The 17,347-nt window shown below is 38.8% G+C and overlaps 1 protein-coding gene across 1 annotated transcript; it reads left to right on the plus strand.

The window, feature by feature from the left end:
• The first annotated feature begins 8,145 nt into the window (after positions 1-8,145).
• On the plus strand, positions 8,146-16,659 carry TEX26 (testis expressed 26). Its single transcript, XM_015815246.1, has 6 exons — positions 8,146-8,218; positions 10,552-10,714; positions 13,733-13,889; positions 14,324-14,497; positions 15,202-15,363; positions 16,553-16,659. Exons 1-6 carry the CDS (start codon positions 8,169-8,171, stop codon positions 16,657-16,659), a joined length of 813 nt encoding a protein of 270 aa, XP_015670732.1. The 5' UTR covers positions 8,146-8,168.
• The last annotated feature ends 688 nt before the right edge of the window (positions 16,660-17,347 follow it).

Here is a 17,347-nt window from a genome sequence, read left to right on the forward strand (position 1 = left end):
TGCGGGACTTGGGTTTGGCTAGTCTAAAGAAAAGAAGAAATAAGGGAGACATGATAGCAGTATTCCAGTATCTGAGGGGCTGCCACAAAGAAGAGGGGGTCACGTTGTTCACCAGAGCACCAGACGGAAGGACGAGAAACAATGGTTGGAAACTGATCAAAGAGAGAAGCAATCTGGAATTAAGGAGAAACTTCCTGACAGTGAGGACAATCAATCAGTGGAACAGCTTGCCTCTAGAAATGGTTGGAAACTGATCAAAGACAGAAGCAACCTGGAATTAAGGAGAAACTTCCTGACAATGAGGACAATCAACCAGTGGAATAGCTTACCCCCAGAAATTGTGGGCGCTCCATCACTGGAGATTTTTAAGAAGAGACTAGACAATCATCTGTCTGAGATGGTATAGGTTCTCCTGCTTGAGCAGGAGACTGGGGGCTGGACTAGAAGACCTCCAAGATCCCTTCCAGCTCTATTCTATTCAAAAGATGCTTTTAAAAGGACAAAATTCATCAAGCACAAAAGCCCCTCACAAAAAACAAGAACAGTTAAAATTCAAGCTTTGTAGCACAAGTCTATTGCTACTTGCATCAGTTCTTTATTTTGAACATCCTCTATTGTCCCCAGCAATTTGACAAATTCACAGGAAGAATTAACATTCCTATTGGCGAAGCTAGAAATGCAGTGGAATCCCTTGATATTTTTAACAAATACATTATAGAACATAAATGTGTTATGCAGATAGTTGTTATGCCATATTCCTGTTCACTGTTCCAGCTGGCTATATTGTTTCAGTGGTACTCCATTCCATGTTGGTGTGCTGTGTCTTTTCTTCTCAACGCAAGCATGTTCCGGCTATTAAATGACAGATTTTGAAAAGTGTGTAATTTTTTAAACTCATTTTTTTTATTTCAGTCAATTTTAAGGTTTCTTTAGGCATGCAGCTAACCCTTTATTTCTCAGTGCCCCTACTGGGGCTAAAAAAAATTACTTCTTTTCTAAATTTATTATTAGGAAGAGTTCTGATTGATGCATCTTTCCCCCACGCCACATTATATCAATTTTCCATTGTGGGTTTCCAATGACTCCTGTTCCTCTATTTAAAAGTACTCAGACTAAGAAAAATCTAGGACTGGGCAACCAGCCAACATCTGGTAATTCCCACAAGTAAAATCTTGAAAGAATGAACTCATATAGTAAATCTGAAAGCAATTTGGCGGGATAAATGGTTTGCATGAATATTAATAGTTTTGAATTCAGCTCAACAGATCTTGCAACTAGAAAGCTATGCTGCATGACCTTTCTAGCGTATGAATAACAAAAAAGATTTTAATTATACCTTCATTTTCTAATAGAGCTTGTGTTCCTAATTTTTTTTAAAAAATCTTTTTTTTTACTTCAAACCTAACTATAGGCCATTTTAAGGATTCCAGACAATGATGGACACAAAGGACCTCCACTTAGAGCCCTTGAAATAAAACAGCATAAATTGGGTCTTATGATTACTCATAGTATAAATTTGGGCTCTATCTTCACACTAGAGATAATTTGCAGCAGAGAATTTCTATGTGCTTCTTAATATCTGCCACCTCTGTCACGGTAGGCCTGAATGTGCATGTGCATGTACACCCTCACATAGCACTATCCATTCAAAAATACCTCAAAGCAGTTTACAATACAAGCTAGACAATAAAATCATAAATTAAAAAAACAAGCCATCCATGTGCAATTAAAGAGATGGGGATAAGACGCCTCATGGGTCAGCCACCCCACCCCCACCATCCTGTCAGAACCAATGAAGCTTTTTGGATAAGAAGCGAAACATCTTTTTCAAGGAAAAAACAGTCCAGTTGCTTTTTGAAAGAGCCCTTTGAGATTCAGGAACTTTCCAGACCCCTCAGGTGGCCTGCCAGGAAACAGAAAAAGTAACATACACCTTTATCCTCTGCATCGTAACAGTGCAAGCCTTTCTCTAAAACCTAAAATGGGTCTGTAAATGTTGGTGGCTATCATAGCAAGAGAAACTAGTGATTACACAGCCATCCTTGTAAAAAGGGCAAAAGTCTGCATTGCCTGCACACTGAAACATTTGCTTTGACATAGCGGAACACTAAAAAAAAAGCCTGCACAAATAAACAGTCCTTTGTAGAGCTGATGATCACAGCATTAAAGAGAGCTTACAAATTTGGGCACTTGTTTTAAACAATAAGGAACTTGATGGGTTGATTAAGTCCAAGTATTCCTCTCTGAGGATGGTTTGGAAATATGAAATATGAATAATTACATGTTTACAACATGATAGGGGAAACCTTTACCTTTATTACTCCCTAATACAAATTTGCTACTACATTTCATATACTATAATGTACTTGAAAGGGAATTTCAAACGATATGTGTAATGACTGAAAGTGCAGAATAAACACTTGTGACCACATATTTCATCTAATGCAAAGATTTGAAAGTTAAGCACACCCATAAAGTGATCCACTTGTATTTTCTGATGCATCTGCTGAAGTAAGCTGCAGTTCAGGAAAGCTTATGCCTTTTAATAACATGTGTTGATTGGAAAAAGATATTACCAGATTACTGATTTTTTTTTTGCACCATAGACCAACACCTATCTCCTACATTTTTATCTTCAATCTGTCATAAATCAAAAATGTGTACATTAAGTTCATTGCCATAAAGGCCAGCACTGCTAAGAGATGCCTTTATAAGTTCAAGCATCTATTCCTAGTTCACAGCTGTTTCCACACTTCCCCTTTTAATCAGAAACATCAACATTTGTAAATGAACTTTTCTATTACTGTTTTGCATGCCAAGAAAATCTGCATTACCTATTTTTTTTATAATGTGTAGTTATTAAAGAATAAAGATCTTACTTTTAAAAAAGGTGACAACCTTACCTTGCTAACCATATTATTACTGCATTAGATTCAATGTAGAGCTAAACTCCTTATAATTATTGTTTTCTTGGAGAAAGGAATTTTGGCAGAGTCTTCCATATGACCCACTAGCTTCTATTCTAAATTCCTTCACTCACCATCTGAAGGCTCAAATTCCAGAAAAGTCACTGTGTTCCTCTTTTAAAATATCAGTGAACAATTACGAAAGAAAGAAAGAAAATCTGTGAAATCTCAAATAACTGAGGCATTGCAAATTTAAAAATATTCCCCATTTAAAGTGCTCTCCTTGTCCCTTTCCAGTTAAATAACCCCTTTTTCCCAGACAAATACTCCATTCTATTTTAAGATGCCACAACAGTCTTTGTACTTTTATCAGATTGCTCAGACTAGGCCAGATTATGTTTGGCTACTTTTGTTGTGGAGTCTACATAAAGATAAGCTCCAAAGAGAGTTTATCTGATCATAAGAAAAGGACAATTGTAACTACCACCTACTACCCCTTATTGTGGTCCTTGGGGTCAGGCCTCTGACTATATACTCTACTCTTTCTGAGTACAAGTGGCTGAAAACCTGGAATCAGAGTTTTATGCCCCTTTCACTGTACAGTGAAAATGAGAGCATAATACTGAAATTGGAAAGCCAGCACACATCTGAGCTGCAAAAATCTAGACTCTCTAGTAGAAGAGAAATGCAGAAAACTCATTGAGGACTGGATACTGCCACTTATAAATAGCAGCCATTCATCACAGATAAGAAAAAAAAGAACCCCATCCCTCAAAACCAAGTTTGAGGGGTGTCCCCTTTACTGCCCTCTGCCCCCCCCCCCCATTTTAAAGGAGAACCTTGTGTGACTAATAAGTTGCCAATCCTTGAAGGAACCATGCGTTAAGCAGTGTTTCTCAACCTTGACAATTTTAAGGCATGTGGACTTCAACTCCCAGAATTCCACAGCCAGCATTGCTGGCTGTGGAATTCTGGGAGTTGAAGTCCACATGCCTTAAAATTGTCAAGGTTGAGAAACACTGCGTTAGTGTCTATTGCATTTCTTTCGGCATCCATCCCATTCCTTTGTTTTTATTTCTCCCCATCGTCTGGAGTCGACCAAACGTCAAGCGGGGAGCGCACGTGACTGGGGAAGAAGGTTCCTCCACCCCCCAATGGTTCTTGGTTTGAATCCAGGAACCAAGTCACTTTGGTTTCAATAACACGCTGGCCTAAAATGCTCGCTGACGAGTCTTGCTTTGCCGCAATCATCCCCAGCGCGGTCATTCCCCAGAGCTCTGCCCAAGCCGGCGGGAAAAAGGTGCAGCCTGCTCGCTCCCTGGGTCACAATCGTAAAAGTGGTGTCTGGGCAACCGGCAGGTCTGGGCGCAGGGAGGCAGGCAGGCAGGCAGGCAGCAGCGTTTATTGCGTCTCCCGCTTGCCAGCGGCTCAGTGACAGGACGGGCTTCCCTCCCCCGTCTCCTTTCCCAATTCTTCCCTGCTCCAGAGCTATCGCCTTGCAGCCGGAGAGCCAGGCGGAGGCTGAGTTGGACTAGCCCACCCGCATGCAGTTCCCGGAACGCGACAAGAGCGCTCTCCTTCCCCCGATTAATGGGGCCGCTCCAGCGCCTCCCGCGTTCCTCCCCGGCGCACCACCATGGAGACCCAGGTCTGCGCGAACAGCGCCGCCACCGCCGCCTGCTGGTGAGAATCCTTCTCGGGCCGCCTTGGAGGGAGGGAAGAAGCGGGGCCTGCGGAGATCCGAGCGCCGCCACCTGGAGTGGGTCTGCGCCTTGGGGAGCTGGAAGATGCGCCTTTAAACTCTTGAGAATACCACGAATGCTGGAGACGAGGGTAATAATAACAGTAACAATAATAATTCAGTGCCTGGAGACAGCAGAATAGGCAAGAAAGAACTGGAGAAGATAACAAAATACAAAGGCCTAAAAATAGAACTAGAACGACTGTGGCAAAGGCAAGCCAGGGTAGTACCAATAGTAATAGGTGCCTTGGGCGCAATCCCAAAACAACTGGAGCACCACTTGAACACCATTGGCACTGACAAATTCGCCATTAGTCAATTGCAAAAAGTGGCCTTACTAGGAACTGCTTCCATCCTGCGAGGATATCTGTCATACCATCAAATCAAACATCCACATCTGCCTATCCCAGGTCCTTGGTAAGGACTTGATAGGTAGACAAAAAGGCCAAATCCAGCCTGAACATCTGGTTGATTGTGTGATAATCAATAATAATAACAAAAACAACAATAATAATAGAGTTTGAAGACACCTTGGAGGTCTTCTAGTCCAACCCCCTGCTCAGACAGGAAACCCTATACCATTTCACACAAATGGCTGTCCAATCTCTTCTTAAGAATTTCCGGTGTTGGAGCATTCACAACTTCTGGAGACAGGTTGTTCCACAGGTTAATTGTTCTAACTGTCAGGAAATTTCTCCTTAGTTCTAGGTTGCTTCTCTCCTTGGTTAGTTTCCATCCATTGTTTCTTGTCCTGCCTTCAGGTGCTTTGGAGAACAGCTTGACTCCCTCTTCTCTGTGGCCGCCCCTGAGATATTGGAACACTGCTATCATGTCAGTTTGGCAATTCTAAGAATGGAATGGACTGAAATGAGGCCAAGGCACAAACCCCCCCACAGACTTTGCTTAATTTCTGCCTGCATATAGTCTTTTGTAACATAGTTAGAGTACTTGGATTTTAAAACAACAACCATACTAGATCCACAATCTGCCAATGTTTAGATTCTTTGCGGCAGAAAGAGCCCTATGTATCTCTCAGGGCAGCGTTTCTCCAACTTGGCAATTTTAAGATGGGTGGACCAACTCCCAGGATTCCCCAGATTCTGGAAGTTGGTCCACTCATCTTAGAATTGCCAAATTGAAAGCAAAAGTGAAAGCAAAACGATGCCACTCAGTTGCTTGTTTCACAACATAATAAGACTGGGGTACTTTGTATTAGTATGCTGCTTCCATCAGGCTAATTGGGATTTCATTCAATAAATCAGGGTTAAACCAAAGCCTAGAACAATGTTCGACACCTCTCAGTGTGATCATTCAGTAGCCCAAAATTTCTGTTGCTAAGCGAGACAGTTATTAAATGAATTTTGTCCCCTTTTACAACCTTTCTTGCCACCGTTGTTAAATCACTGCGGTTGTTAAATTAGTGACACAATTGTAAAGTGAATTTGGCTTTCCCATTGACTTTGCTTGTCAGAAGGTAGCAAAAGGTGATCTCGTGACCCTGGGATACTGCAACTCTCATAAATATGAGCCAGTCGTCAAGCATCCAAATTTTGATTGCACGTCTGGGGATACTACAATAGCCGTAAATGTGAAAAACAGTCATAAGTCACTTTTTTCAATGCCATCTGTACTGTAACAGGCAAGAATTAGTTGCCCAACTCTCCAGTGAAGCTCACCAGGAGTCTTTGGGGCTATTGTTTCTCAGAGAAGCCTGATAGGGAATGCCTCTATATGCTCTTTTGAAAGGAAAGATGGAATAGATTCTTCAGTGATTTAAAACAGATATTTTAGGTGCTGTTCAAAACAGCAACAAAAAGCTTCATATTGCTTTGCATGATTGAAGAAGAAACTCAGAAGTCTTTTAGCAGAAGATCCTTTAAAAAAATAAAAAGCACAGGAAATGGGCTTTTTGAGTTCAGTCAGTGGTTGTACAGTATGGACTACAGTTGAGTACAGTACATTGGTTGTATTCATTGCATTACATTTTGAAGGAGCAACTATGTAGGTCTTCCTCAATTCCTCCTATGACTTTAAGTCTGGACAGCTCCTTCAGCAGTTGATCATTGGTGCATTCTTGTTACTGAGTAAGCTAGATGCAGAAACCAGGTTTGTTTTTCTCTTATATAATACAGGCTTACTAAGACAGGAAAAACATTTTGTTCTGTTGCACTGACTGTACTCATACATTGGACTAAGTGTTTAACTTTTTCCACACATTTGTCATTCAGAAGCATGCTGTGTTGTGGATGAGGCCACAAAAAAAATTCATTTAATTTTATTTAAAATTAAGAATTATTACAGTAATATGATTGCTCCTCTTCCATGTATTTAATAATTTCCCCCTTGTATCACATGAGCATTTACAATTTTATAAGAATTTTTAAGGGTCTTTGGGCACCATTTTCAAGGCTTTGAGGATTCCGGTGTAAGCTCTGTGAATTCAGATTGTGCACCTTTGCATAAAGTTACAATGTGGTTTGTTGCGTTGAACTTAAATCATTGGGGGACTTCACCCAGGCATTGGGAGTGTCCAAATCTTGTTGCTGGCTTAGAATACAATTACATTTCTAACCAAGCATGGCTCCTCAAGCCATGGCGTAGTGCAATATTTGAACCAAAATATATTTTCTTGCAGTGGAGTTGACATAGTCAGCTATGAGGCCTGCATATGTATGGCACTTTAAAGAGGGACACGTTTATTGTGGCATCCTTTGAGCCATTTTCATAGCTTTTTCCTATCCCCCTCCCCTCCATTTCTGGAACTGTGATGGGTACAGTTAGGAGATACAGTTAGGCATGAAAATCGGCTGGGTGACTTTGGGTCATTATCTCTCAGCCCATAACGTCAAGGTCCGGCAACAAGCCTGTCAGTCAATTTCTGATGCAACAATGGGTCAACATTCAATTGATCCCCCAAAAGTGGACCCTGCATTTGTGAAAAAATGCTAGAAAGAAATATGAATGAATGAATAAATGAACGAGTTTCTGTCACTTTGATGAAGAGAAGAAAGCCTCTGTGATACCGTTACTTTAAAACAAGTCAGGCGAGAAGCCTGAATGTTGTGTGGTAAAGGTTCTATAATTGCCAGTTGGCTATGAGGAACAAAAAGAAATGCAGAAAAGCGATTTTTTTCAATTTGCTAAACTGTAAGTGTTTTCTTTTTTCTTTAGAGGTGATAGGTAAGTTATTACTGTTATAAGAAGCTGTTCAATTGTTATTAATAGTATGATGAAAGTAAATAGTATCTTTGGGTGGGAGAAAAATGAACTGGATGAAAATTATAATGTGGAGACAGATACTGTATCTTTGTCTATCAGAGACCTGATCCATATTCCCCACCCAATTTGCCATTTACTTTGATAAGTAATTCCCATCGATGCCAAGACTTTTGTTTCCTGACCGTAATTTTTTCATTCTTGGTTAGTAAGACAAGAAACTTTAGGGACTATGTAAAATGTCTACCACTTAACAGATACTGTTTTTAGTAGGTAGACTAAAGTGGGATCCTTATGAATCGACAATGAAACATGATTTTGTCTTTAAATCTACAACAGACCCTGAAGCAGATTGGTAAGAATATACTAATTTAACTGATATAAACTTTTTAATTATGTTTGGTTTATTGACTTCTTTTGAAATATTCTCATTTTCTTTTATTAAACTTTCTTAAAAGTTTATGTTTTGTTTTTCTGGTGGCATATGAGACTAGTTTTAAGATTGGTTATGTTTTATGTGTGGTGGAGACTATTTAGATTGAGAACAAAACAATTCTGTTTTATTTTATCTATATTTTCCCACCAAACTAGTATGTAATTGCAATTTCCACCCATCTTAAGGTTTTAAAATAAGTTAAATTAATATTTTCAGAATCCAAACGATACATCCCTCATGTTTTTTTAAAGTGGGTTTAAGCCACATCTCTTCTGAAGAAAAATATGCCACATAAGTTTCTAGTTTAGAACCGGTTCTAAGCAAGATTGCCATGTTCATTTCTTACCAAAGATTATCCTCTCACATCTGCTGTTTGTCATGATAGATAGATAGATAGATAGATAGATAGATAGATAGATAGATAGATAGATAGATAGATGATAGATAGATAGATAGATAGATAGATGATAGATAGATAGATAGATAGATAGATAGATAGATAGATAGATAGATAGATAGATAGATAGATAGATAGATAGATAGATAGATACAGTTTACTTCAACCAAAAATCCACATAAAATGTAATTTCCCCCCCTGTAAATTCAGGGTGTTTTTTTCAAATTTTCAATTTTCAATCAGAATTATTTTTCTGGAATAGAATTAGCTAGTTTAAGCATGTAAATTACACTATGGAGGTAATATCAAAAACTCATAATGCTCTTGTAGATCCTTATGACCCAGATGTGCCTGGAAATGAAGTCCTTACTTCTTAGTGGAACATATTTTGTTTCGGATTGACAATTTAGCCATGAATATTGATTCTAAATTTCCTCTTGAGACAGAAACATCCTCAGTTTATGAATTTTTCCATGATAGACATTTCCAGAGTCTGGATCATCTTATTTTCATGTAATATGCCATTGAAAATAGCATCAGCTAGATTTTTAACATTCAGCCCAAATAGTTTTTTATTATTGTGAATTGGTATTAAATATCTATAGTATTTTCATATAATTTATTGCAGATATATATAGGTATAAGAAAAATTGTAATATGTCATACAAACGTTCCAGTATATTCATAGGTTTACCAATTTCCCAAGAGATCAAAAGTTCAAAGTATGGCTACCTAGATTTATTTCCTTTGGAAAAGTGAGATATTTATACATAGAAATAGACTATAAATAAATCAAGTAGGATAACCAGTCCTAAATTTGTTTTCTAGAAGATATATATCTCATGAAAATATGCTTTTAGCCTTCAACTAATTCTCTGCCCATTTGAAGATTTTGTTGCTATAATATATATCAGGTGTTGTTGATATAAAGCCAGAAAGACAGACGTTGGCTATTTTATTGCCAACGTTTTGGCCTCATTGATAAGATATCCTTGTATCCTAATGGCTAGTCACACCTCAGAGGACACTGTTTCAATAAATTATCTACTACCAAGTAGAAACCATAGAATAAATCTACTGTGCTAGCCATTCTCTGCCTTTAAGAAATTCCCAAGACAAAATCCATTGTTGTAATAAGTTTTTCCTATTAAAACTGTGCCAACAAAATTACATTTTTTTTAAATTTCAAGGCTGGCTAGAAAAAATTAAAATCATAGCTGCAGATATATATCTATCTATCAAGAGACCTCTAGGTAGGACAGAGATTCATTTAGTCTAGCACTCTGTTCCACCAATTCTACCCTTTGTATTGCAAAAATAGTTTCTTTTATCATTCTTGAATATTATTGTATTTCGTTTCATGGCTCTGTCCATGTTCTAACAACTCCTCTTTTTTACAGCATATAATTTTATAGACTACAGTTTCCTAACTTGCCTTTATCCCAAGTTAAAAAGTCCCAGTTATTGTCATCCTTTCATAGTCTGTATTCAATAATTCCCATTGATTCTCAGTTGAGGGTAGTTGTCATGGTGTTATATTTCCTGGATCATGGTCATCTGGTTTGCAAATATTTCATCCTTTAGCCCAGTTGCCCATGGCCATACTGAGTGGGAAATCCCAACACACCAGGAGAGTTAGGTTGGGGAATGTTAATGAAGACAATAACAAACTAGATAAGTTTATGGTATCGTCAGTTTCTTATGGGCCTATTTATTTAATAAGAACTCATATGATGTTTAGATATACTTTATTGAAAAAAGATGTTGAGTAGAATTAGAGATAGCTGTAGGTTCAGGTAGTTAAGAGATAACAGGTGTGATTGCATTGTCATTGACATTGTCTTGTTTCTTGCAGTGCTAGAGCAGGGACAGGACACGTCATTCCCTTTCAAGTAGATGAACCAACTGCAAAAAGTATCTACAGAGATGAATTCTGCTGGAAGCCATATTCCAAGGCAGAGCCTATAACGAACGGGTTTGTGACAGTGAAGGACAGGAACAATCCTCAGCCTGGAGAAGTAGGATTCAAGTTATTGTTGGTTCAAGTTATTGTTATTTCAAGAACATCTTACTTATGCTTCATATTTAAATTTTTGATGATTTTGGATATACGATAACTTGGTTTTGAAATCATTGTTCAAATATGATATCATGGGAAAGGAAAGGCTATCAATACTCTTTATGAATTATCTCAACACTTTTCGTAAACTTTACAGAAACTGCACAATTTTGTTGACCTAGACGAATGTCCGGTCCGAATACACGAAGTTTCTGAAGGAACAAAAGACGTGAATTTAAACGTGGATGTCTGTTGTGAAGGTGACTTGACTTTTCACGGTCATCTCATTTCACCGACATATGTGTGTACTATCTGCATCTAGCCATGTGAGCCTTGCAAAGGATGCAGCTATTTTAATAGCAGGCTCCACTCTTGCTATTACACTTTGCATAGAATTTATTTCTGTTGCTTTGCATTGCCTTAATTTAGTGTCCAATTTTATATGTATTTATTTATCACTGAGTTTTATGGAGTCTAATGATATTTCCACCAAGTAGGAAGCCTTCAGTTCTGATTAGAATTACACTCAGGGCAAAAAATTAAAACCTTTCTCCATTGCAACGTTACTGCTTTTTAACAAAAAATTATATGCATAGAGCCAGATATGTGCTTAGCATCATTTATAGCAAGTCTGTTAACAACCGTTCGTTCAGCAATCACTGAAATTTTGATGGTGCTGAACAAAGGGACTTATGACCAGTCCTTGAAGTTATGGCTATTGCAACAACCCCACAGTCATGTGATGGCAATTTGGGTGCTTGGCAACTTGTTTGCACTTACAACTAGTTGCCAAGTACTCTGAGATCATGTGATCCCTATTTACAACCTTTCTTGCCGGTTTCCCTAGAACAGTGGTGGCGAACCTATGGCACAAGTGCCAGAGGCGGCACTCAGAACCCTCTCTGTGGGCACGCGCACCGTCACCCCAGTCCTAGGCCTTCAGCTGGGTTTTATAAAACCTTTTCGCTTTAGGCCTCCGCTGCCATGTGCAAAAAAAAAAAAAGGTTCAATCAATCAGTCAATTTCAACTTCTCGCAGGAAAACAAAAGATCTTGCAAAGTTGGAATTGATTGATTGAACTTTTTAGTCCCACCCAGTCTGCCGTTACCACTGCAGCCACGCCCACCCAATGGGCCACACCCAGCCAATGGGCCACATCCACTCGGCACCCGACGATGCATAAGTGGGTTTTAGATTGCAGTTTGGGCACTCGGTCTCTAAAAGGTTCGCCATCACTGCCCTAGAAAATCAGTGGGAAAGCTGACAGGGAAGGTCACTGGGTTAAACCTCCCTTGCCAGCCTTTCTTCACTTGCACCCACTGTGTCCCCATTCACTTGCACACACCCATGCCCTCTTTCCATAGCCTCCCTGTACTTGCATACACATATGCATGCATATCCTCTTTCCATGGCCTCACTGCAATTCTATGCATGTATACATCCTGCATCCTCTTTCCTTGGTCTCCCTTATGCATGCATGGACCCCGCATCCTTTCCATGGACTTCTTATGATCTTACGCATGATACTATCTCCTGGTCTCTCTGTGATCACACGCACCTCACACCCTCTTCCTCTGTCCTTTCTATGATTACAAACATGCTTGCACCTTGTACCCTTTTCCCATAGCCTCCCTGTGATTGCACACACTCTGCATGCTCTTTCCATGGCCTCTCTGAGATTGCATGCACACTGTGCCCTCTTTCCTTGGCCTCCCTTAAATTGTACACACACACGCACACACATAACTCATATCCTTTTTCCACATCCTCCCTGCAATTGCATGCATCTGAGCCCTCATTCCCTGGCGTTTATGATCTCATGTCACACCAAGCACTCTTTCCCTGACTCTTGTGTGGCCTGTGCTAGGCCTCGCCTCCCCACCGCACCCCCACAGTCCTTCCTGGGCAATTTCTCCACTTTCTACTTAATGACCCACATTTCTAGGGATATGACATCAACTGGACAGCCTGGATTGGCATTGCTGAGTGATGTAGTCACATTACATCACAGGTTACAGTGACATCACTTAGCAATTCCAGTCCCAATTGCTGTTGTAAACTCAAGGATTATCTATAATGCTAACTATGTACCCAGGCAATTGTTCACCAGTTATTTTACTGGAGTACAAAATTGTATTTATGATTTCATAGTATACCGGTATACATGGTGTATGAAAATTTCTCCAAAGGAGACAGGGGCAGTTGTAGAGTTTAAGTAGGGCAGGAAAGAAGCTAGGAAAGCTTTTTAGAAACAAGATTCTCTGCCTAAAAAAAAAGGCAGTGGCCCAAAATTGCTGTCCTAATACATATGTGCTCAGTTGGTGATGATGATGTTATCCATTTAGTCACGTCCGACTCTTGGCCAGGTCTCTCCATGGCTTCCAATCACACACTGCTTCTTTAAGTTGTTCTATGCTCCTGCTGGTTTCAGCTTTGATGGTGTCCAGCCACCGTGTTCTTTGTCAGCTTTTTTTCCTTTTACTGATAAAAGGAAAAAGCAGTTCAGAGTTATGGAAGATATAAATAATATTTATGATCACAGGCATCTTTTAGAACAGTGGTTCTCAACCTTTTTAATGCCGCGACCCCCAACCGGTCATAAGTCGAGGACTAAACTGGTCATAAGTCAAGGACTAAACCGGTCGTAAGTCGAGGGCTTCCCCTGCGCCGGCTGAGGCGTAGCTGGCAAGCGGCAGAGACGGAGCAGACCGACCACCAGCTGGCCCAGCTCAAGGGAGGTAAGGCACCCGCCGGAAAAGGGGAAAAAAATGGCGGACAGCCTTGCTTGGCGACCCCCGTGAAATGGTCGATCGACCCCAAATGGGGTCGCGACCCATAGGTTGAGAACCGCTGTTTTAGAAAGATAACAAAAAATTAAAATGCTGTAAAAAGACATAATTAAAAGCACATTTGGATGGATTCTTTAAAAAAAATCAAAGTTTTTGTTCTTTATCATTTTCTTCTTTCCATTTTTCAGCGTTTCCTGATATGGCAACTGCCTCGAGAAGAAGCAGCATTACCTACAGATAGCTTTTCACCATGGACAAAACCTTTTAGTAAACAAGATTTGGAGGAGGTACTAAAGAAGCAGTACAAAACAGTATACACAAGAGATTATTTAGGAATACAGCCAGGTGAACATTGTGCTTCCTTCCTTCTCTTGAAACATGTAATGAAGTACACATGAAAAGCTTTGACTAATAGCTGAAAATATCCCCAGAAAACTTTCTGATTAAAATATTAGTAGGAGATTGTAAAAAGTAATCGCACACTGAACTCCAGCCAGGGTGTAACCTTGGAGTACTTGAAAACTAGAGTTCTTGGACAAAGTCATGCATTAACCATTTATAATGTGAATTTGGGATGAAATACATGTGGGGTATTTGGTAGGGTACCATCATTCAACTTGAGCCTTGGTGAGATCAATAGGATTTGCTTTTGAGTGTTTCTAAGACTGCAGAAAATAAATTTCTGCTCTTTGCTTTTCACTTAATACCCCTTCCCCATCCCTTTCACAATAATACTTCCCCATCCCTTTCACAATAATACTATTATTAAATCTTTTCAGGTGCTCCAAGGGATGATGTTGCTCTCCCTCCAGATTGGAAAACATTACTGCCAAAGCCGCCAGATACTGAAGTCAGGCGCCATTATCAGCCACAAATCTGTGCACCTGAATTAATGGACTTCACTTGGAAATACGGATGTAATGCAAAACGTAAAATTCCGGTCAAAGGTGCTGGTAAGCAGTGTTTTTCTACAGCTGAACTATATGGTGTCATAAATGAACTATGCAGGTTTTTTCTTCCATTGTTAGAGTTTTCTTTCCAGCTCCCAATGATCACAGATGTGGTGGACAGAATGGGCAGGGGTCAGATTTTTAGGCTAATGTTCAATATGTATAACCTAAGGTGTGAAATAGTTCTATGTTAAATTTGATGGACTCTGCATGAGCCATTTTGTCCCTTATTGTAATAAAAGGGAAAAAAAGAGAGAAATTATTTAATCAGATTTGTCACCAAACTTCAGGAGACACAGAATAAGTGCTGTGCGGGGGGTGGGGGATAAGCATATGTGCTCCAGCTCTGAGCTAAAGAATGCTAGTCACCCTCATGTTGCAAGTATTCCTACTCTCCTGGCAGAAGATCACCAGTCCATCACATTGCTCCTCATTCTCCCAGGCATCTTCTCCTTGCATTACTCTAAGAGTATTCTTAAGGGAACTAAAGTAGCACTCTGCTCAGTTTTACAGTGGACAAATACAGTTTTAGATTCCCACAGATTCAAGGCCTATAATTGTAAGAGAAGAGAGCGTATATGGGCAATAACATGCCACTTCTTATGAAGGAGGGGCATAAGATTTTGTGACATGGAGAAACAGAAAGACAATACTCAGTTTTGTTGCTTTCTAGTTTGACGTGACTGTTAACTGCTTTGCCTGCACAGTGCCTTCAATGACAATTGCTCAGATCTGGAATCACGAACATAGCAAACATCTGTCCACCTATCAGAAGGATTTTGGAAATGATTATCTTGATATCCTATCAGTTCTGAATTCTGTAGATCCAGAAGAAATTAAAGAATATGTGGAAAGAGCTCCTAAGCCAGGTAGATGATACAAAAAAAGAATTTTGTATAGGACTTGATAATGTTAAATATGATAAGACTTTGTGTTTGTCCTTTTTATTTACATAGTAAGTTTTTAAATTGTTCCATTTGCAAAGTTTCTCTCAAGCCCTGGATCTGGACCTAAATAAACCTAAAACATACAAGGTAGGAGACAACCATATTTTAATATGGCAGACACCATGGCCCAACAAATGAATATTAAGAGTGTTAAAAGGTAATTGTTTATATTAAAAGCTGTTCACCATTTTCATATAAAGTGATGTGAGACATCAGAATTAAGATTTTGAAAGCATTGATTTTAAAATAATGTTTGAGTTTGGGTTTTGCAGATGTCATCTGGGTTGTTTGGGAATGGTTTATCTATCTTCAGGCATCTTCAGGATTATTAACTCCTAGTATACTTGAGCAACAATATCTAATTATTCATATTAATTTAATTCTAAGATCTTAGTGATCTTTTCAGGAAATGAAAAACAATATTAGCATCTGGATCACTTGATACATGTAGGTCAGTGGAATCATCTGACCTTAGAGGAGATGTTGATTGCCAAGTGAACAGACAGTAATGGATCTGGAAAGAGACTATACCGTCTAGGACAAACCTTCATACCTACAGACGTACGGACTGTTAGGCTTCGGGAAACCACGTATATTTTTTTTAACTTAATTACTTCATAATGAAACAATATCGAGAGGTGACCTGGAATCACTCAGAGTTTGGAAATCTAATAATGTCTTTAAACCCATCATTACACACAACAGACTCCCGTCCCTTATTACCCGTATGTAGTAAATGTGGGAATACAATTTTATAATTTGAGCCCTTTCCTTCTTTGATTTAAATTAAACTGTCCTACTGATATAATTGACTTTTAATAGAAATGTCACACTGTGACAAATACCATGATTAGAGGAATAATTTTCGTAAGTACCACAGCAAGAAAAAAAAGTGTTAATCCCTTCTTAATCATTAATTCTTGTCAACTCTTCCTCAGTAATTTGCATTTTTTTAAAAAAAAAATGTATTAAATACAGAGAGTTATTTTAATATGACATCTAGGCAAAGCTCTGACAACCAATCCATACTCCAAATGAGAAATAATTAATAGCATTTATTTTGTCTGGTTCTTCAGGTGTAAGTGATAATCTTCTTTCCATTTTTCTCCAGAAAAAAAAATCCTTCAGAATTTTCTTGATAGAGTCAGTGGAGACAAAATATTACAAAGACCTTCCTCATCAAAGAAGTCAGAAGAAAATCCAATCAAATGCATCTGATACTTTTCAGGAGAAATTTCATCAATATTGAAGGGTGGCTGTTTCAAAGTTCAATATCCTTATGATCTGTCTTAATAGTAAACCATTTGCAGACTACTTTAATTTTTCTTATACTTGAGAGTTTCTTTAGAAGCCTTAAAAGACTGCAGTGGCATTACTAGTTCCCTAGCACTGACAATATAATATGAATTGAAGCAGTTTTCAGTTATTATTATCTAAGACGTGGTATGCTTGATATATTGCAGATCAAATCTCTTAATCCATTCCAGTTGCACTGGGGATTGATTTTCATCCTGCTTTGAGATTATATTAATTTTTCAAATACCTTTGTTTGACTCACATAATGTATTGACATAATGATCAGATTCTTTAATTGGGACTCTAACCTTACAGATTTAATAAATGGATGAGTTTTAGTTGATAAATTGCTTCTTTTTTGCAACCTGATATCCTTCCAATTATGCTAGGGTTGCACCCCTTAGAATATCCAGCCAAAATATTGATTCCAAAACAGTTGAAAATCCCCCAAAGATAAAATTAAACAATTGCATTTGGATAGGTGAAATATAGAGGCACAATTAAATCATTAAATTTGCACAGGTAAAAGTAGGACGTGTCATCTTAAAAGAACCATCTCAGAGTATGAAAAAAGCTGATTACCTGACATTAGGTATTTACATATTTTCTG

This window comes from Protobothrops mucrosquamatus, unplaced genomic scaffold (genome assembly GCF_001527695.2).
Source record: "Protobothrops mucrosquamatus isolate PMUCROS unplaced genomic scaffold, P.Mucros_1.0 scaffold327, whole genome shotgun sequence".
NCBI classification, from domain to species: Eukaryota; Metazoa; Chordata; class Lepidosauria; order Squamata; family Viperidae; genus Protobothrops; species Protobothrops mucrosquamatus.